This window comes from Sapajus apella, unplaced genomic scaffold (assembly GCF_009761245.1).
Source record: "Sapajus apella isolate SASKATOON/1434 unplaced genomic scaffold, GSC_monkey_1.0 scaffold61, whole genome shotgun sequence".
In the NCBI taxonomy this organism is placed as follows: domain Eukaryota; kingdom Metazoa; phylum Chordata; class Mammalia; order Primates; family Cebidae; genus Sapajus; species Sapajus apella.
This window is the reverse complement of record NW_022437001.1, coordinates 3716024-3739312: the sequence shown is the minus strand read 5'-3', so window position 1 is coordinate 3739312 and position 23289 is coordinate 3716024. Positions and strand designations below refer to the sequence as shown.

The window sequence follows — 23289 nt, the reverse complement described above, 5'->3', positions numbered from 1 at the left end:
TATTAAGACATACCCTTCACAGTCCAGTGATTGCCAACTGTGGCAAGGCATTGACAGTTCATTTACATATAAGTGATGACTTCCATCAGGTAGTTGGCTCAAAAACACAATGGACATTTAGAGCATATCCAATATTTCTTGTTCTTTGATGAGCACCAAGTGCCAATTTTTATATAGAAACTGACTATTGAAAAGTGAAGGCTTCTTTTCCATGACCTTACACCGTCTTCTACATGTCTACAGTGAAATATTGTCACTGAATTTAATGTAGGCTCACACCTCTAAAAGACACTCAGTAGCCTTACTTCAGCTTGGTAAAAATCAAGGAGTCAAATGTTGAAAACCTGAAACAAGAACTATCACATTTTATTAAAGGAAAAGTGAACTTCCTCATCCTGTCCTAAACTGTCATAATTGTAACAATTTTCATATTTTTATAAAGTAATTTTGACATTATTAATTTTCTCATAAATATATTTACCACTTGAAATAGTGATTATACAACACTTATTAAGAAAACTTATATTATTTTGTAAGCGTCTTTCATTATAACTCCATGATTTTGTTCCTAATGTTTTTTGGAAGAGCAGTGGTTGAAATCTAGCCAAATTTTTGTTCTAATTATATTTTAAAAAGGAGCAGGCTGATGACTTGTAATCATGCTTATATTCAACCTGTGTAATTTTTTCCTTTTTTAAAAAGTTGTGCATTTTCTGCTTTTTTCAGTATATAAACAAAAAATACTTCTATCTTTAAAATAAATTAAATTATCAATAAGAATATGAATAATTAAACTTCACATGTGAGCCAAATTCTACATTTTAGCTTTAGCTAGTAATGACTTCCTCTCCCCACATCAAATGTTTTTCTGTTACAATTTTCTGGTTAGAGCTTCATCATGGTTTTTAGTTCATCTTGATTTTGGTTTGGGTGGGGCCTGACTTAACATGATTCTTGTAATTGGCTTTTCTAAAGATTGAATAATTTGCATAGATATTCTTACAGTAAACTCAATTGCATAAAAGTAACCTGAGAGTTTTTTGTTTGTTTTAAAACCAAAGGCACTATTACAGAAGTAATTGATGCAAAGAAAAAACTGTGAAAACAATGGGACATTTGTCATGTAGTTCCCAGCTCTTTTTCGTATCTAGCTTCTGTGCTATGCATAGGCTCTCTTCCTTCAATCACTGTTCCTCACTTGTTTCTCTAATTCCATTCAAAATAGAAAGATAGTTAGATGAATAGATCAAATTAAATTCAAGATTCTTAAGAAAACTTTGCTTCAAATTCTTTCAGCATTGGGGCTGGACATGGTGGCTGAGGTGGGTGGATAATTTGAGGTCAGGAGTTTGAAACCAGCCTAGCCAATGTGGTGAGACCCTGTCTCTATTAAAAATACAAAAATTAGCTGGGCGTGGTGGTGGCACATGCCTGTAGTTCCAGCTAGTCGGGAGACTGAAGCAGCAGAATCACTTGAACATGGGAGGTGGAGGATGCAGCGAGCCAAGATTGCGCCACTACACTCCAGCCTGGGCGACAGAGGCAGACTCCATAACAACAACAACAATAAAAATTCTTTCAGTGCTAAGGCAAATCAACTCAGAAATACTGTATGTTGCTTCTTACTTTTTTAATTTAGAGTGAGCAATGAGTAGGGAAAAATAATACCACAACTATACCAAAAATTAACACAGTTTCAAACAACCATTCCCGAAAAATTTAAGTGATAAAGGACAGTATTGTATACCAGATTCGTGCATTTTAGAAATAAAAAGTTTAAAGTTTCTTTATGTTATTTATTGGTAATGGAACAACATAAATTATAGTCCAATGAAAGGAGTACCTGACACTATGTAGGTTCCTACTTCATTATGATAAAACAGAAGATTAAGTGAATGGTGTTCATCCAGAGATATTAGAAATCACAGATGAACTTGCCAAAGTCCTTTACATATAAAAAGATTTTTATCCTTTCTTCCTATTGATACAGAATTGATCCATCTCCAATGCTAACTTTTCGAGGTTTCACTATTGTAGGTAATAATATGTTAGTAACATTATTCAACCTTTCGTGACTTATAATGTTGTCTCATTTTCCTTTCTCTTATGGATCCGGCCACCAACTTTCCAACAGCCTGAATGTTAGCTCGTTTGAGTATTGGATGTCCGTTCACTATAATATAAAACATACAGTTACATTAATATATTTTCAATTAATATGATAGTAATGTATCATGCTTTTAAAATTCTGTAAGTTACAGGAACTAATGATGGTTGTGTTAGAATATGCAAAAGATTTGACTTGGGCTCATTTCCTTTAGGTGCAGTGTGTTACTTTATATATCATGCCAAGAGACTCAAAGTTACTGTTAAGCCAAAGCATTGAGGGAAGGGATGGGTGAAACTGGGTTCAACTAATATACAGAAGACCATCAGCCCTCTGTATCTATGGAGTCCCCAGTAGTGAATTCAATAACTATAGATAAAACATGTTCAGAAAAAGAAATTTCACAAAGTTCTAAAAAGCACAACTTGAATTTGCTGCACAAGTACTTTGTTGAATCCACATGAATGAAGAGGTATGTAGCTATTGTGTTAGGTATTATGTATAACCTAGAGATGATTTAAAGTATTTGGGAAGATGGGTATAAATTATATGCAAATACTACCCAATTTTATATAAAGGACTTAAGCATGTGTGAATTTGCATATTTGATGGAGATTCTGGAACCGATTTCCTACCAGCATTGAGGGATAAACCATACTTGAAATAAATTAGATGCAACACATGTTTGCTTTTAAGACAAACAGTATTGACTTTTTTACATTACAGTGTAATCAGTTCTGATAATAATATTTAAATCAACATAAACCACTATTTGTATAGATTACTTGTATAGATCCATCTTTATGTATAAAATGACTTCCCAGTTAATAAATAAAAGATATAGATTTACTGTGGTCACCATTATACACAGAAATAATTTACACATAAGGTAGTATATCTTTGCTATTTAGGTCCTATAGTTGTTATTAAACAAAAACATAACCAGCTGCCAAAAACCAGTTAAAGTTATAAGAAGAACAATAATCCACATGGCTAAAAGGAAATTAATGGCTTGAGGTATTATAAGAAATAAGGTATTGTTGCTGGGTTGATGTAGCTCCATATTGTTATTTAACAAAGAGCAAGGCCTTATAACAAGATTAAATTGGGCCACATTAAAAAAGGATCTGACTAGTCATTTTCCCAAAAAAGGTATAAAAATGGACAACAGTAATATGAAAATATACTCAACATCATTAATTATCAGGGAATGCAAATCAAAGCTACAATGAGATATCACCTCAGACTCCTTAGGATGCCTATTATCAAAACATCTAGAGATAGCAAATGTTAGCAAGCGTTTGGATACAACTTGTACACTGTTGATGGGAATTTAGATTGGTGTAACCATTCTAGAAAACAGTATGGAATTTCCTAAAATATTAAAAATAGAACTACCATAAGATCCAGTAATCCCTCTTCTCAGCATATACCCAAAGGAAATGAAATCACCACCTGGTAGAGATTATCTACACTTCCACATTCACTGAAACATTATTCACAGTAGCCAAGATATGAAAACAACTTTAATATCAAAGGACAAATAAAGAACTATAGCATATATATGCAATGGAATATTATTCAGCCTTAAAAAGAAATCCTGCCATTTGCCACAACAAGGGTGAACTTAAAGGGCATAAAGCGAAATATTGCATGGTTTCACTTACATGTGGAATCTGAAAAAAAAGAGTCAAACATACAGACATAGAGAATAAAATTTGTTACTAAGGTGGAGGATGGAGAGGAAATGGGAGATCACAAAGTAGCAGATGTTTAAGATGAACAGTGTAGAGATATAATGCACAACCTGAAGACCACAGGCAAAAAAAATTGCCTGATATTTGGGATTCCCACTAAAGATCTCAGTGTTCTTGTGGCAAACAAAATAAATGGGAACAATGTGAGACAATAGATATGCTAATTTGCTTCACTATATTAACTATTTTACTATTTACACATATCCCATTACATCATCTTGTTTACTTTAATACACACAATAAAACATTTTTTTAAACTGACAAATTAGGCCACAGTGAGAGTATTTGCAAAAGAATTAGTAGTTTTCATTCCCAGTATGATCATAGGGAAAAGCAACCACAAATTAGTGTCCTAATCCTAATTTACTACAGTTACACTAGAAAAGCATGAGATATGCATACTAGTTATTGAAATGGGATCTCAGGATAAAATGCTTTCCTATTATGAATTGCTTTAATAATACCAAGCACATATTTCATCAAGCAAAAGATAGTTAAAGTATAATATTACTCAAAGTAGCTAAAATAGAAAGAAATGTGAAAATTAGGGCCTGAATTCTTGTTCTTACACATTTCTGAGTGAATCCAGATTTAGTACTCAATCTCAGTTTCCCTACTTTTGAAATTGGAGGTAGTAGCTATTTTGTCTAGTTGTTGAAAGGACTGAAAACTATAGGTCAAAAGACATATTTGTAGTAATACTTCATGAATGTTAACTCTTCAGTTGTCATGAATGTACCACACTAATGCAAGGTGTTAATAATAGGAGAAATTATTAATAGGGCTGGGGTGCAGTTGTGAGGGTACATGGGAACACTCTACTTTCTATCCAATATTTCCGTAAACCAATATTTCTGTAAAAGTGGAATAATTATAATACTAAAAGCTTATAATTTTAAAACAGATATATCTGACACATTATCAATATTAAAAAATAGTTTCTGGGTTATCTACCCTATGATATTATAAAATAAGCTTTTTAAAGAAATTTTACTGACAATCATAATAATGTTATTTCATAAACATTTAAATTAAAGAATAATTTCATTTAGGATAGATAAAAATATAAGTACACATAATATATCTTTAATCTTTCAAAGTAAATATTCTTGACATTCATTTTTGTCATATGGCAGAATAGACTCAGAGAACAATTTTGATAAAAACAAGTGAAATCCTGAATAATATGTTAAATGTATTTTAACTTCATTACTAAGCTGGCAGAGAGGGAAGAAAATGCAAAAGTCAAAAACAAAGTGAAATCAGTAAGCTTAGTAAATATTTGAAATGCAAGCCAATTTTTTTGGTTGTAGGTTGGGGATGGAGGATAAAGCATAGGATCCACCCAAAAGAGAGAGTATATCATGAGACCACAGTGCACACCTGGGGTCTCAGAGGGCCGTGCCATCAGAGTGAGTGGAAATGAGAAAGAGAGAGAGACGTGGGTTGAGGGGTGGAGAGGGTGCAGGAAAGAAGAAAGAGAGGGAAAAATGAAAAGAAAGAAAAAATGAAAAAAACCTAAAGAAGGGGACATCAAGGAAACTTCTCTGTTTCCATGAGGCTGAGTAGAGTAATCATAAATAAACCCAAAGGTGGGTTTGGTGTTCCAGTTCATGTCACTTGTGTGATCAAAAAATATCTCAAATAACTAAAATTTGTTGGTCCCCAAGAACAAGTGAAAAACCTTTCAAGAGGGAAATAGCTTCAACAAAGGCCTTTAAAATATGTCATAAAAATATTTTATTAACCCCTACTGTGTTACAACATATTTTTCAATGGAAAAGCAGTACCTATAACATAATACTTGTATTTTAAAGTTATACAGAGAGAAAACATGTAAAATTTCACCTATTAAAATGTTAATGATGAGTTTAGATATAATTTAGCCTTAGATACATTTTCAATGGAAAATATTATTTATGTAAAAATAGCAATATTAGAAATCTAAGTTTCTAGATGTAGAGTGAAATGCATGGTAGAAAGTCATTTTTATTGTAGATAATTAAGAAATAATCAGAAATGCAACAGTTTTGTTTCTATTTCAATAATTTAAAGAATGGTTTTAAATGGTGAAATTGTTCAAATTAAATAGATAATATGCTGAATACATGATTTATAGGCTGGATTTTCAGAAATGGGACATTATTTTTTCCTCAAACGTTCAAAGTATGATTGTGTCCTATGTTTTCTTTTAAATTATCTACAAATTTTTATATTCACAAGTCCATGTTATTATTTTTCATGCAAATTCCCTGACCTACTCAAGGTTATATATTGTTCTACACTATTGGCTACTTCTTGTGAATACTTTAAAATTAATCTTTGTAGAGAAAGTTGGAAAGAAAACAAACACAGAGAGTTTTGCAAAATAAAATAAGCATTTAGGTCATTGAGTATCTACTGAGTCCTGTTTGTTTAGATTCATGCTAAGTGCTATGGGGTAATATAAAGGACACTAGCTGAGACCTTTCTGGGTCTTCATTTGCTAATCAAGAAATAAACAAGAGAGGAAAACGCTATAATTATTGTGTTACTCATAATAACCTAGTTAAAAAAATAAAGTGAAAGCACTACCTCACACAGTATCAGGCTCTGCACATCAGAATGTTATCATAATCAATATAAAGCAAAATACAGTTCTAGATGGAAATTAACATATTTAAGTATAGTAAGCCTTCTGTACCTCAATTCAACTAACTGTGGATCTAAAATATTTAGAAAATGCAGTAAAAATAACAATACAATAATAAAAACCAAAAATTTTTAAATGCAGTGTAACACATATTTAAATGGCATTTACATTGTATTCGGTATTAAAAGTAATCCAGAGAAGATTTAAAGTATCTGAGATGATATGCGTAGGTCTTATGCAAATACTACATCATGTTTTATAAGAAACTTATGTTTCTTATAAGAAACTTTATAAGAAACTTATGTTTCTTATAAAACATGATGTGGTATTTATGTTTTATAAGAAACATTCAAAAACTCATGGTATTTACATAAATACCATGAGCATCTGTGGGTTTTGGTATCCTCAGGAAGTCCCAGAGTCAATTCCCTGTGTATACTAAGGGACTTATGGTATGGTTTGGCTATATCCCCACCCAAATCTCAACTTGAATTGTATCTACCAGAATTCTGATGTGTTATGAGAGGGACGCAAGGGGAGGTAACTGAATCATGGGGGCCAGTCTTTCCATGCTGTTCTCATGATAGGGAATAAGTATCACGAGATCTGATGGGTTTATCGGGGGTTTCTTCTTTTGCTTCTTCCTCATTTTCTCTTGCCACCACCATGTAAGAAGTGCCCTTCACCTCTTGCCATGATTCTGAGGCCTCCCTAGCCATGTAGAACTGTAAGTCCAATTAAACCTCTTTTTTTCTTCCCAGTCTTGGGTATGTCTTTATCAGCAGTGTGAAAACAGACTAATACAGTAAATTGGTACCAATAGAGTGGGACATTCCTGAAAAGACACCCAAAAATATGGAAGCAACTTTGGAACTGTGTAACAGACAGAAGTTGGAACAGTTTGGAGGGCCCAGAAGAAAACAGGAAAATGTGGGAAGTCCGAAACTTCCTAGAAACTTGTTGAATTGCTTTGCCCAAAATCCTGATAGAGATATGCACAATAAGGTCCAGGCTGAGGTTGTCTCTGGTGAAGATGAGGAACTTGTTGGGAACTGGAGTAAAGGTGACAGTTGTTATGTTTTAGCAAACAGACTTGTGGAATTTTGCCCCTGCTCTAGGGATATGTGGAACTTTGAACTTGAGAAAGATGATTTAGGGTATCTGGCTGAAGAAATTTCTAAGCAGTCAAGCATTCAAGAAGTGACTTGGGTACTGTTAAAGATGTTCAGTTTTATAAGGGAAGCAGAGAATAAAAGTTTGGAAAATTTGTAACCTGAGTATGTGATACAAAAGAAAATCCCATTTTCTGGGAAGAAATTCAACCCAGCTGCAGAAATTTGCATAAGTAGCAAGAAGCCTAATGTTAATCTTCAAGACCATTGGGAAAATTTTTCCAGGCCATGTCAGAGACCTTCACGGCAGCCCTTCCCATCACTGGCCTGGAGGCCCAGGAGGAAAAAGTGGTTTCATGGGCCAGGCTCAGGGTCCCTGTGCTGTGTGCAACCGAGGAACCTAATGTCCCTGACGCTCCAGCTGTGGCTGAAAGGGTCCAACATATAGCTCAGGCTGTGGCTTCAGAGGGTGCAAGTCCCAAGCCTTGCAGCTTCCGGAAGGTGTTGAGACTGTGTGTGCGCAGAAGTCAAGGATTACATTTTGGCTACTTCCGGTAGGTTTCAGATGTATGGAAACTCCTGGAAGCCTAGGAAAAAGTTTGCTGCAGGGGTGAGTCCCTCATGGAGAACCTCTGTTAGGACAGTGCAGAAGGGAAATGTGGGGTTAGAACTGCCACACAGAGTCTCTACTGGGGCATTCCCTAGTGGAGCTGTAAGAAGACGGCCACCATCCTCCAGAACCCAGAACTGTTAGCTCCATCAACAGCTTTCACTCTGTGCCTAGAAGAGCTGCAGACACTCAACATCAGCCTGTGAAAGAAGCTGGGAGGGAGGCTGTACCCTGTAAAACCACAGGGGTGGAGCTGCCCAAGACCATGCAAACCTACCTCTTGCATCAGTGTGACCCGGAGGTGAGACCTGGATTCAAAGGAGATCATTTTGGAGCTTTAAAATTTGACTTCCCTGCTGGAGTTTGGACTTGTATGGGCCTTATAACCCCTTTGTTTGGGCCAATTGCTCTTATTTGAAATGGCTGTATTTACCCCCATTGTATCTAGGGAGTAACTAGCTTGCTTTTGATTTTACAGGCCCATAGGTGGAAGGGACTTGCCTTGTCTCAGATAAGACTTTGGACTGTGGACTTTTGGATTATTGCTCAAATGAGTTTAGACATTGGAGGACTGTTGGGAAGGCATGATTGGTTTTTGAAATGTGAGGACAGGAGATTTTCAGGGGCCAGGGACAGAATGATATGGTTTGTCCCTTTCACAACTCAAATTTCAACTTGAATGTATCTCCCAGAATTCCCAGGGGTTGTGGGAGGGACCCATGGGCAGGTACTTGAATCATGTGGGCGGTCTTTCCTGTACTATTCTTGTAATAGTAAATAAGTCTCACCAGATCTCATGGGTTTATCAGGGGTTTACGCTTTTGCTTCTTCCTCATTTTCTCTTGCCACCACCATGTAAGAAGTGCCTTTCACCTCCTACCATGATTCTGAGGCCTCCCCAGACAAGTGGAACTGTAAGTCCAACTAAACCTCTTTTTCTTCCCAGTCTCGGGTATGTCTTTATCAGCAGCATAAAAACAGACTAAAACAACTAATGTAGTTATATTTGATGCTAACATATAGCAGAGGTCCAAGCTTGAACATAAGTTTTGTGTAATTTAGAATTTCACAAAGGGGTGAATCCAGAACACTGGTGGAACAAGTCCTCAAGGGACCTCTGACTTACAAACCTTCTTAGGGAAAAACTTTTAATAAGAGAAGAGTGAGCTGAGTATTTCAGTCTTGGTCAAATAAGACAATGGCAGTTGGTAGAGTTGGATGATTTTATGTAATTTGGAATGCCTCTTGCTGTTTTGCTTTGGTTATCCACTCTCCTCTTCCTCACCTTTTTGTTCCCTCAATGGGAAGTTTTTGTATGTTTTGTGAGAGAAGTAACCAGTAGGAAAATGAAAGTAACCAGTGGAAAATGAAAGTAACCAGTATGAAAATGAAAGTAACTGAAAAGCTATCCTCTAAACAATGTCCTGGGTTGCTGAGAGCACAAAGCATCTGGGATCTGGGATCAGAGTAACTATGGTAGAAAGGTCAGGAAAGGGGCTTCTGCCTTCTGCAGGTTGACTTGAGCCCAAGTGGAATCACCACAGCATGGCCTGGACGAGTGCTAGTGACAACAGCAGTAGCAAGACACCTCCATCAGGCTTCTCAAGCTTCAGAGTGACAGCAGCAGACATCACTGCAATGGTGGCAGAGTGAAGTAGGGTGGGTCTGGGAATATGGAATTCCATCTTGCAGCCTAGAATGACATATTTATAAGCCCACGCAAGATATCCAAGGAGAATCTGTAGAACTTACTGCAGTTATTGGGACTGTTTTCATAGACAGAGTGATTGTGATCATTTAGTGACTATATATGTATTTACATATACATACATATGTGGTTATGCAGTTTGGAGATTGTTTTGAAATACTATACATTTGCTTTCCAGTCCTCACTGCTCCTAGCTCCCACGTCTATCTTCCAGGCAGTAGTAATGGCTTCCTAGGGGGTGACTGAAAACAAATCATCTCATTTCTTATGTTTATCAATTTTAAAACATAAAAATGTGTAAGTTGCTAATAAATATTAATTCTGAGTTTTTAAATAATGAGGTCCTTTTTAAAAATAATCCTCAAACATAGAAAACATATAGTGATTTAATAAACATAGCTATTTATTAAAATTATAAAATCGAAGTGAATAATTTTGTGTCATTCCATTTATTCACTGCCCTCAAACAGAAAAACTCAAAAACAGAGAAGACAAGTGCATTTCAAGAAGGTTTTAAAACACAAAGCATAAACAATACTTTCAAAAGTAATGCTTCTACTGGAATAGCATGACTTCATTCAGAATGAATAGCATTCTTAGGATCCAAAATACCAGAACCTGAAGAATTTAACACATAGAGACATATGGTAAAGAAGATTATGTAATGGTTAAGAACTCTTTCCAACCCTAAGGAAATAACAACTGAACTGGAAGACTGGTGGAAGAACAAAATAAAAGAGATTTATGAGATCCTGAGCTCTTGTAAAACAGCCAGGCACCCACTTCCATTGTGCCTCACCCTGGAAGAATAGAAAGAGAGAAATTTCAATGATAGAAGTCACATATTGTTTTGAGTAAAATCAGGAGTGCAGGGGTTTTGTTGAAGGGGGCTATAGCAATATCTCTGGGCAGTGTCTAGATGATAGTTCTGCAGCCTTAAAGAACAAATCAAAGCTCAAGGTGGGATAAGGAGAGCTACTGATACTGCTGAGTTTCCCAAGGGGGTATGGAAATTCTGAGAAGGCTGGCTGACTGGAAAAGGTCTAAGGTCAGGATAAGTAGAAAACAGAGTATATTCATTCAGTTACTGGAATTATAGCAGATATTAAGAATGAATGCCAATTAATGGCTCCTAAGGTCCAGGTGGCATGATTTATGCCACAGAGGAGGCCAGCAAGGAGAAGAGATTGCATTGAGTATGTCTGCATCCGATGAAAGGAAATGAGAGAGCAGGCTTATTATCAATGGGTAGCCAGTCACAGAGTAAGTAGGAATACAGAATGAAATTAGATGACATATATAAATAGTAAGAACATCAAAAACAGTCAAAAGGCAGCTTATAGAATATTGAAATAAGTCAGTTTGATTACCTACAGGAAAATGTTTTCTACAAGATATACTTGAGCATTAAACTCTATACATTGTGGAGCCTGGAAATAAAAGGTTAATCAAAAGTGATTTCAACTTAGTGAAGAGCAGGGATGGAAAGGAGCTGACCTAAGTAACTCTGGAAATCAGTGTTTTGATTGGAAACTGGAGGCTAAAGACAAAATGCATATGGATACAGATGTATACATATTACAGATATGTTTACAAATATCGGCTTAGTAATTATAAATATATTTCCTAGTTCTAACCTCTGAGAGGACCTGGAAACAGTGACACTTCAGTAGCAAAAAGCACATCCAGTTTCTAAATACTATCTAGTTTCTAAATACCTAAATACTATTTTCCAATAAAAGAAACCATGATTCACTGGATAAATGGATGATTCCAGGGCTGGGATAGTAACAATACAAAAAATGCCCGCAGAATCTTGTAGTGCCAGCAAGTAAAGAAATGCAGAAAAGACAAAAAGATAGGGACTTGTCAAAAAGACACAGGAGCCAACCTGAAATAGCTCTCAAACTTAAAACTGGAACAATTCCCATGTATGTACCTATGCAACACTCTTGCATGTTCTTCACATGTACCCGAAAACCTAAAATGCAATAAAAAAAAAAAAACTGGAACAACTAGAGCAACAACAATAACAAATACAGTATTAGATTAGAATTCTAAGTATAAAAGAAATATACATGAATATGTATTAGTATAAATAATAAATAAATGGGGAAGAAAATTTTTATTACACAAGAATTTTAAAAATTTTGGTATATACGCCCACATCCAGAAGAAAACATTAATTCCTGCCAGCTACCATCACCCTTTGAGTGTGAGCTAGACTTAGTTACATTCTTTCATAAAACAGATTATGTAAAGGGAAGCAGTAGCTTTGTAATGGAGAATCTGACAAAAAAACTTTGGCCAGGCAATAAAAGTTAATATCACTAATGATAAGTCATATTGATAGCATGTTCCCACTTATATGATGAGGACACTTCACCTCTGTGATATTCTTTCCAAAAACTTGTAACCCCAATATAAGCTTTAAAATATCAGACAAATCCAAATGAGAGACATTCTACAAAATACCCGATCAGTAATCCTCAAAACTGTCAAGGTCATGAATACAAGGAAATGCTGAGAAACTGTCAAAGCCAAGATGGGCCTAAGAAGACATGACAAGTAAATACACTATGGAATTTAGAATTGGATGCTGGAATGGAAAAAGGACATTAGTGGGAAAACTAGTGAAATCCAAATAAAGTCCATAGTTTGATTAACTGTAAGGTACCAATGTTAGTTCCTTAGTTTTCATAATTGTACCATAGTTATCTCATAGAGGTCAATAGGAGAAGTGGATGAGGGAATTCTGTATTATCTTTGTTAAGTCTTCTATAAATCTAAAATTATTCCAAAATAAAAAGTTTATTTAAAAAGTGGTACCAACTTTTTTACTATATAGGAAGACTATCACTAGTAACCCAAATATCAAAGCAAAATAATAGAAATACAAACGAAAATATCATAGCTCTCATTAAAGTGTACTGACAGTATAGTGGCTAATGCTAGACTTTTTAGACCAGTTTGTGAAAACCTAGGGTATAGTTTTAAATATGATTTAGAAACATAATGGCAAAATACACTATTTATGGCATTTAGAAAGAAAGTTCCCTATTTCAATCCTCTTTCTAAGCTAAATCGGTCTACTCCTTCATGATCCTACCTGCAAAACTTCCCATGTCTATTTTCATTGAATGCTTTCATCCTGCTTGCTCCATTGCCTGTTTCTTGGCCATCCTTCAACAGCAGGTTCAAGTTCATGTCTGCTTGATGAATTCCCAGGCATTAATAACAACTTTGCCCTCTAAATTCTCTAATCTTTTTACTCTATGTCAATGTTTACCACTTTTAATACTATATTTTTCATTGTCCTCAAAAAGAAAGTGGAAAGTCCATTAGCTTAGAAAATACAAAACAGCAGAAAGAACTAAACCAAACAAAATAAACAAACAGAAGAAGCTACAAGAAGATTTAGGGTATGTATTAATATCTGTAACTTGCTCTAAAAAGCATTTAAAAAAAAAAGATACGGTTTGATGGATGGATGGCAGAATGGATGTGTTCCTCAAAAAGTTCTTTCAAATTTCCTATATTATGTTCGCAATAAAATGCTGCGGAAAAAATACAAGAAGTTCAAAAGTATTTGAAATAATTCTATATTTTGTCAATAGGAAAACGGGATTTGAAAAACTAATAATGATTAGCAACAAGATAAACTAATACAACTAACAATGAGAATAATAACTGCCATTTAATGTACTTAATTCTGTGCAAGGCACTGTGCTGAGTGCTATACTTATATTGTCTCAATTTTTCTGTTTATAAACACCTGGTTCTATCACTACTATTATGAGAAACTAAGACTCCTATTAGTAACATGTTTCATTGACCTGTAGGCAAGTCTTGATCCATGTATGATTTCAGAGATGTTTACAACAACTCATTGGAAACCATAGCACTATTTACATCACTCATTTTTTAAGGAGTTTCAGGCTACATTATAGTGTTGTTTGCCTTATTATATCTATTCCCTGTATATAAACAAAACACCAATAATTCACTTCAAAACAGAGGTAACTCACTTCTGTATATCACTACACTAAACTCTAGAAGAGTATCTATCTTATAGATAAATGAGTGTTTAGTAGATATTTGATAATGCTTATTTTACAGAAATTATATCATACTCTTCAAATTTTGATTTATTCACTCAAGAGGAATTTCTTGAAACCCATCCAAGCCAACCAGTGTAGCTCTAATTCATTAAGTTGTACATAGTATTCTATGATATGAATGGGTCATAATATTCCTTTACTGATTAACATTTTCTTTGTTTTCCAGTTTTACCAACTAAAAATAATGCTACAACAAGCATGGTTGTTTATTCACTATGCTCTTATTTCCATGTGATAGATTTCCAATATGAAGTGCTGAGTCAAAAGTATGTATCATATTAATTTGAATAGATATTGCTCAGTTGCTATCTAAAACTCTATGAAAGTCATATTTTTACCAGCAATGTGGAAACGTGCTGTTTTGCTTACGTCCCAGCCAGCAAGAGAAGTTACTGCTTTATTTTCCTTTGTTTTAATTTTGGCCAATCTAAAAGCTATTAATCTCACTGTGTTTCTTCACCTACTAGCGATTTTGAGCATCTCTGCATGTATTTGATAGCTGTTGCATTTTTGCTTTGTGAATGGCTCCTCAATATCTTTTGCCTATTTTGCTATTAGATTGTCTCCTTGTGCTCTAAACAGTGCATTGTATCAAACCTTTGCCTTCTAAAGTACAATTCCCCTTCTAATTATTTTTATAGATGTTTATACTACTTTTTCACATAAAAGTTTTGAAATTTGTATAAAAACAAAGTCCTTTATCTTCTCTTTTATATTCTTTATTAAGAATATCTTTCCTGTTCCTAAACTGAATATGTAGCTCTCTAGATTGGCTCCCAGAGTTTTTATTAATTAAATGATTAATTATTTTGGACTTGTTGAATATTATCAATTACTTCTTTTAGTATTCAGTGGTAATATTATATGATCATCCTTCTTAAACATATTGATGTTATAAACTATGACAATAGAATTCTTAATATGGTATCATTCTAAAATAGAATGTTTTTGGCCTTAGTATATCCTTTAACAGGTGGCTGGACAACTTAACTTTTCTCCACATACTAAGTACTCATGACTGCTAAGGCCAAGAATATCCAACCATTTCCACCTTGTTAGAAACCTTTGGTTCCTTAAGGCCTAATTATAACAAATGCACTTTCAGTTAAGAGCTCTGCAGCAAGGTTTATTTAAAAGTGGCTGGGGCTGTTTCTATTACCTGGATCTCATTATCTTCCAGTAGCTAAGAGGTGAGGCTTCCAAGAAGCAAGGACATAAGAGATGAAAATACAAGAGCAATTTTAGGGTTTTCAATTTGAAATTCTTCATCATATTACTTTTTTTGAGGCTTTAAGGGAAATGATTGGAAAATACAGGGTAATAAAAGCTAAAGACATTAAAGTCAATGTGAAAGGCACAAATACATTTATTTATTTTTTTTTTTTGAGATGGAGTGTTGCTCTATTTCCCAGGCTGGAGGGCAATGGTGGGATCACAGCTTACTGCAACCTCTCTCTACCTCCCAGGTTCAAGTGATTCTCCCACCTCAGCCTCCTGAGTAAATAGGATTACAGGCACACATCATCATGCCTAGGTAATTTTTGTATTTTTGTAGAGATGGGGTTTCACCACGTTGGCCAGGCCAGTCTTGAACTCCTGACCTCAGGTGATCCTCCTTCCTTGGCCTCTGAAAGTGCTGGGATTACAGGCATGAGCCACCACGCCTGGCCAGCACAAATACAATTCTCTGAGCTGACCAAGTTCCTAACATTACAAACGAATATATGAGATTAACATAAGGAAGAGGCCCACCTAAAAAAGACATTTTTAAAACCTGAAAAAAAGGATACAAATGCATTTTACCCCAAATGTTCTACATTACTTGGTATATTCCTTAATCTTCATTTGTTTTACAGCTTGTCATAAAAGTGGAATAGCGTTACTATGATGATCTACCAGAAAATTCTCAAATAAGTGCTTAATTATTTACTTCTTTTTAACTATATTAGGACAACAGCAGTGAAGATTTGAATTGCCAAATTGCCTGAGAAGAAATAATCATAAGAAAATTAAAAAGTATTCTGATATATGTGTGCAATGAGAAAGAGTAAAGAAGGTTCAAACCATCTGTACTTATACTCTTTTGGGTTCTAACTGAATCCAAATGATCTTAATGGGATTTAGGTAACAACGCTTAATAGATAAACTTTGCAAAGCAATATCTCACCAGAAAGTGATAAAAATCTGGCAGTATTTTTAAAAATATTTATTTATTCTCATTCATTCATTTAGGAGACAGGGTCTCACGCTGTAGCTCAGTCTGGAGTGCAGTGGCATAATCACGACTCACTGCAGTCTTAGTCTCCTGGGTTCAAGGGATCTTCCCACCTTAACCTCCCAGGTAGTTAGTTGGGACTACAGGCTGGGGCCACCACATCTGGAAAATTTTTTTATTTTTGTAGAGACAGGGTTTCCCTATGTTGCCCAGGCTGGTCTCAAGCTCCTGCCCTGAGGCAATCCTCCTGCCTCAGCCTCCCAAAGTGTTGGAATTATAGGTGTGAACCACCACACCCTGCCTGTAGTAACAGTTTTAGCATACAGTTTATGAGCATGAACGCTGGAATTAGTATGACCAGAGTTCAAATACTAGCACTTCTACTTAACACCTCTATGATCTTAAGAAAGATGAACTTGCATTTCTTCATCTGTGAAATGAAAACAACAGAACCTACTTTCAAGGATTAGTATAGGAACTTAAAGAGAAAATATACGTAAAGCACTTGATTTGGGTTTGAATGTATAATGATTTCCTAATAAACTTTAGCTCTTATTACACACACACACACACACACACACACACAATAAACCTAACATATATAGGGTTTATTGAGTTTTTGTAAAAAGACTGTGTTTGCTATGTGAATGCACTTACAGAGAAGCCAACAACCCTCTCTTCCAGTGAACCAAACACCAAGTTGTTTCCTCTAACTTCCCTGTAGATTTGTTTCCCTGTAGATACGTTTCTGTATCTACCACTGATGTGTTTACATTCAGATGTGTAGACCACGGAAATACATAATTCTCCTTACACTCTGATAGGTTTCCAACACACAGCCCTACTCTTCCACCTACACACATGCCACATTAAATTCTAGCAAATATGTATTTTTATTTTGTTAATTCTTTATAGATAAATCTATCTGGTGTATCTAAGAGATAACCAACACACAGATCAATCTTTCTACCTTCCCACCCTTCCCTTCTTACATGAACATGACTGAAAATATTGTAAGACTCAATCAGGGGAATTTCTACAATTTCCTTCTCTTTAGACTTAGAAGTTAGGCAATGACAACTTCTAAGTAAACATAGTTGTTAAGGTGAGTATGTAATGCCTTACAGAACAGGGTCTACATCTATGGAAGGTCTTGGAACAGGATATGTTTATAGGGTAAATATGCTCAGAGTTGTAAATTACCACTAGATGTCACCATTTGTAACATGTAAGCAAATATGGGTCAACTTTCTACTGTCAAAATGCTCTGGCATCTAGGCACTTGTACTAGGCCTGAGAAACACCTAATCAACTCTGCTTGTGATCCACTGCCACACTGGAAGCAAATAATGAAGGTTCATCTCCAATGTAATACTGAGGCTGGCTCTGAGTGTCCTCTGATTAGGATGGGAAAACCCACCTATTTTCACTAATAAGTACTTTGTTTATTAACTGTCCACCTCCAAAGTGCTTAAGCACAACTGCAGTGTGCTATGTAAAAGCCCAGAAGGCTTAAGAACAAGTTAAGGTCACATAGACAATAATTGGCAGGATGGAGGTACAGACACACATTGGTTTTTCTGACCATAACATTTGTTTAATTTCTGTTAAATTGAGCAATCTTTCAAAGTGAGGATTGTTTCTTAAATTTCCCAGTTATGACTTTAAAGTTTTTTTCTTATTAACAAACTAACTTTAATAAAATCAATTTGTAATAATACTATCAATTGCACCTCTTTTTCTTAATTCTATTGTTATAATTTCTTGGTTTGAAGGACAACATCAGTGGTGTTACATCCTAGAATTTTATCACTTGGCTTCTACTATATTGGTAGTAAAGATTTTATATATAATATCCATTATACTATATCTGAATGGCACGTGAATATTGTGTACCAGTCCAGACAGTTTCATGCCTGAGATGATTTATCATGCAATCTGCATCTATAAGACATAATAAGTAGAATAGGTAAGTGATGCTTCTTGGAAAAACTGAAAAAAATCAAGACCTTGCATTAAGTCCTCTGAAAGAAAATCTTCAACAGACTGATATTGTGAAAGCAAATGCAATCACTAAATGTAGAAAGTTTTAAAAAATACTCTGGATTTTATTTTGTGTCAGGCACTAGTGAAATCACTTTATATGTTATTTTACTTTTTAAGATCACTACCCTCACATAACACCTACAATTATAATCTCGAATTTTATGCATGAGGAAACTGAGGCATAGAAATTTCAAGTAAATTTCTCACAGTCACATGGCTAATAAACTCCATGACGGGACTTCAAACCCAGGTTGTGTAAGTGGGGTATGCAACTCCAATAGCAACAATAACCAATGAATTAGACACCATAGAAGCACTTTACCTGCATTTTCTCATTTAACCGTGACACCAAACCTGTAAGATGTTACTACTGTAATTCTCATTTTAAGAAAGAGAAAACAAACCTTAACAGTGGATAAATAACTTGTACAATATATCATATTCAATGGATGGCTGTTCAGGATTTGAATCTAGCTAGTCAACAGACTATAATTTTGTCTATTAAGTGAATGTAAATTACCTGCATAAATATTTAATTCAGGTATATATGTATATTTTATACAAATATTTTTTCATTATTGACATTATAATCTTAGGCTCATGAATTAAAAAATAAAATGGTTATACAAGCATTTATAAATATTTTCTATTCATGGATATTGACTCTGACATGGATATTGTGGGTTGACTCCTCACTTCTGGCCACCTTTTAGATCTAGAGCACCTAGATATTTTAAAACCTATTTCTGAGAGGCCCTTGGAACTAAAACTCTGGATGTTAATTACTTTTTACCAATTAGCTACACTAAAGATTCAGAAGACAGAAATAGGTGGAAATTTTTTTTCTGCCCTCACCTTTTCTTATAGTTCTTCTTGTAGGCAAGGTCAAAGAAAGGTGAGTTTTTTCTGCTTTAGTGTTACAAAGGCTGTTATCTAAAACAGAAGCATTTGCAGTAGCAGTAGCAGCAGCAGCATTGGCAGCAGCAATGGCATCTTCTTGATTTCACATCCTAATTTTGTGGATTCCCACCTGGAGCATATTCTTGAATTCATAACTCCAATCCAGTGTTAGACACCAAGGTGGTAGCACCCTTAATAGGTCATCTCCTTAGTGTTCTGAATTATTTATGGAAGCCCAAATTAGAAACCACTCCTTCAGCCCTTTAACAATTTTTTTAAGTACTTAATTAATGTATCCTATCCGTTTATTTATAACATTTCTAGTGTGGATTTCCTGTCCTGGGTTTTGACTGCTACAGTATTCATTGTTTAAACTGCATTACTGCTGCCTGCTAGAAGCCCTCATAGCTAATGCCTTTTAGAGATTGTATTGTTGTCTTATTTTACAGTTTTGTCTCTTCATGAATTTCAACATCTTCTTCATCCCATCCCCCTTTCCTCAGTAACTTCATCCGTTCACTACTCCAAAATCATCTTTGAAAACCATTTTGACAGCCAAGCCTAACAAACCCAAAAATGATAACATTCCAGTTTAGGAATGTTATTTGAAAGAAAAGAAAATTCTAGTAATAGAATGTTCAGATTTGTATTTGTTGTAAAACATTTAAAATAATAATGTCATTAATGAAAGGAAGTTTTGTTTGTTTGCTTTTCTGTTTTCTGGTATATTTATACTGGGACACATGTCCTGAGACCTAGCTCCCAACTCTTGTCAACCTTGACCTTACACTCACCTTTTACCACTGTGGTTACACGCTTTGCTGCTGTTGCTGCTTGACTCTTGCCATGAACATTATGTTTCTAAAAACGTGTTTAGGTGCTTTTACCTGATATTTGGCTGTTGCCATAAAATATTTGTCTTCAAGACATGTGTATAAAAACCAGAGGACAAGATTATGCCAAGTTCCTTGCCTCTGCCACAATTTGACACACAGCCTAAATACTGAGAATCCCATCTTTGTTTGTTTGTTTGTATGTGTGTGGAGGATATTCTTTATTAGCAAAATTTAACAGAGAAGTAGCCATTTAGGTAGTCTCAAAACCATTCAGTTAAATAGCTCAGTAACTTCATAACAAAGAATACATATTGGTATTGGAGCACCTTGCTTAATTTGCACTCAGCTGCATACTAAAATAAATACCATACATATTTATACGTGATGGCTGTTGGGAAGAATATCAGAAGGGTAAACAACATTTGGGAAAACCAACAGCCATTTGTTTCTTTGTACCTGACCAAAACTATGTTCAGCTGGTATTTGTGCTACTACATAGATGGGCGCCTACAGGCCATCTGATATTTCTGTTTTTGTAGTCTTTCTCTGTAGAAGGAAGGCAGGAAGCAGAGGGATCAAGAACTACATCTAAGTCTCAAATACCACGGTCAAATCAGAGAAGTCTAACACAAAGGAAAGTCCATATCACCAGGAACTGGGTTAGTTTCTACTCTTTGTTTCTGGATGGCAATTAGGAAGAGGTTTGTAAAAATATATGTTTATGTGTAGTAAACAATTTCTACTCTCACAATTTTTTCTAAATTAGTTTGAAAAATTAATCAGATTAATGTATTTCTGTGGAAAAAACAAACACTTTTTGTTATTTGCTTTCTTCCCAGATCTTTTATAAAAATATGAACTAAAATTCTCTTGCTATTTTCTTGCTGTTTTTCCTAAATATTTCAATTTAATTCACTGATTATTCTTCTCAGTTTGTATTCCTTCAAATTCAGATTGTAAGTATGAAATTTTCTCAAAAAACATAATTAGATGCTTCAAGGTTATTTTGATTTAAACTTACAAATAATCATTTGATGAAATGAACAAATGTCTATTCAATTTTCACTGATAAGGCCAGAAAGGGAATATTTGGGTATTTTGTTTCCAATAATTTATTATAGAATTTTACAAAATATTAAAATCATGGAAGAATTATACAAAGAAAACCACCTAAATTTTACAATTGATATTTTGCTTTATTTTCTTTATCATGAATCTCTCCATCTATTTGCTCTGTTTTGGAATTTTATGACCACCTCAAAAGAGGAACCAGGTGAAAAACATTAGAAAGAGCATGATTTAATAGAAATATTCCCACTCCACACTTAATATTGTTTTCACAGATTTTGTTTTTGCTTTTTTCTATACAAATTACTATAAAAATTTGGAAAATGTTTTAAGTGAACCCTGGGATTTTGTGACTCAGATCTCAATATTTTCTGCAGGTTTTCCCATGTTTTCAATAAAGTAGAGTCTATTAAAAAGTAGAGAAGAAAGGGTTATCATTGAGTATCAGACTAATATATAAAACTCCTTACATACCATCACTCTGCCCTCAATTTTTAAATAATGGGGATTTATAAAAAGACTGAATAAAGGACTCTAAAGCGATAAACTACAGAGAGATACAAGATGCTATTGCCAAAAACCAGATAGCATTCAATTATTTTTTTAAAAGCATTCTTATCACATCTCCTCCTAATATTAGCTTTCGCAATAAACAATAGCCTGCTGCAATATTGCCAGAGTTGCCCAGCTGAGATGACAATGTGCACTGACAGATGATTGGGATCATCCGAAACTGTTGATGCTATTCACAAATGGCACTCACTGGTGCTTTAGTTTTAGGAGATTATTCTATGACTCTAACATGAAACCAGATTAATATTTATGTGGTGAGAGAGATAAGAAATGCATTTTTCTGCAATAAAAAAATAACTAAACATATTTCGTGGGTCCATTTTCAGTTACTAACTTTTATCTAATTGAGCCTGATATGTACATAAGATAATGAGCACACAAATCTTTCTGCTTTTTGAAAAGGCTTTAAATCTTGTATGTCTATTCAAGACCTTGATTTAGGCTTTCAGATTATATTTGCTTTAATTGAAGGAAAAACCAGCAAGGCAAAATATCTACAATTTAATATAATAAAGCTATCATTCATACTGGGTTATGTCAACCTCTGGTTTTTAGACATGTGAATTACTTGGTCACATAAAGCTACTGGGTCAAATTAAAGTTTATAATAATATTTTATACACCATTGTTTTTCTCAGAATACAAAAAGCTCTAGTTTTAAAGAAATAAATAAATCATTACTTTAATCTATCTAACTAAAAAGTATATATTTAATATATTTTGAAACATTGCCCAATTTGATAGTATTGAGTCAACTAAGCTTCTGAAAAAAATTAAATTTTATTTAGGTGCTAAAACTGAAGTATGACATATTGAAATCTTTGTAACATGATGATATTTTCAATTCAAGATATACAGCAATTATTAGCTTATGATAAACAAAACATTTCTGAACATTATCTGTAACACCCTGAAAGGTCTGGCTGTTTCCTATCTTTCTAGTCTCATCTGGAATGATGTTTTCAGGATTTCCAGGTGAGTCAACTCTCTAATTTCCTCCTACCTTACTGAGCTACTTCTTCTTGATATTTTAAAGAGTCTCTCTTTTCTCTGTTCTGGAATCATATTCTGAGGTTCAAACTGTCCTCTATCTTTATCACTCCCTTGATGTTCTCATCCAGTCCTGCATCTTTAAATATCATGAATTTGTTAGTGTTTCTCAAATGTATATTTCCAGTCTGAATGTCTCCTAAGCTCCAGATTTGGTGGGGAAAGGGATCCTATGATCTACTGCATATCTGGAAAATGTGGAAAATTCTATATGTCTCCTCCCAATTTTGCATTCAGAGACATGTATGTAGCTTGAAACCAGCCATATTGTGAGTAGTTAGCCTGTAAAAATCAGCAAATGCGTGCTAAAAATCCTCACCTGCCCTTCCAGAGCTAAGTTAGCAGCACACAACTGCCTATCATGTCCTGAAGAGGCCTGATATTGTTTGGTTGTGTCCTCACTCAAATCTCATCTTGAATTGTAACTCCTACAATTCCCTCATGTTGTGAGGGGGATCAACTGGGAGATAATTGAGTCATGGGGATAGTTTCCCCAGTATTGCTCTTGTGGTGGTGAATAAGTCTCACAAGATCTGATGGCTTTATAAGAGGAA

General features: G+C 34.7%; 1 protein-coding gene across 1 annotated transcript in view; it reads right to left on the bottom strand.

Annotated features, from left to right (window-relative positions):
• Window positions 1–2057: 2057 nt before the first annotated feature.
• IQCM (IQ motif containing M) overlaps window positions 2058–23289 on the bottom strand; it is a 414386-nt gene continuing 393154 nt past the window's right edge. Inside the window, 1 exon segment of the mRNA XM_032246433.1 lies at window positions 2058–2173. Within this exon segment, the coding sequence (XP_032102324.1) occupies window positions 2058–2173 (116 nt within the window).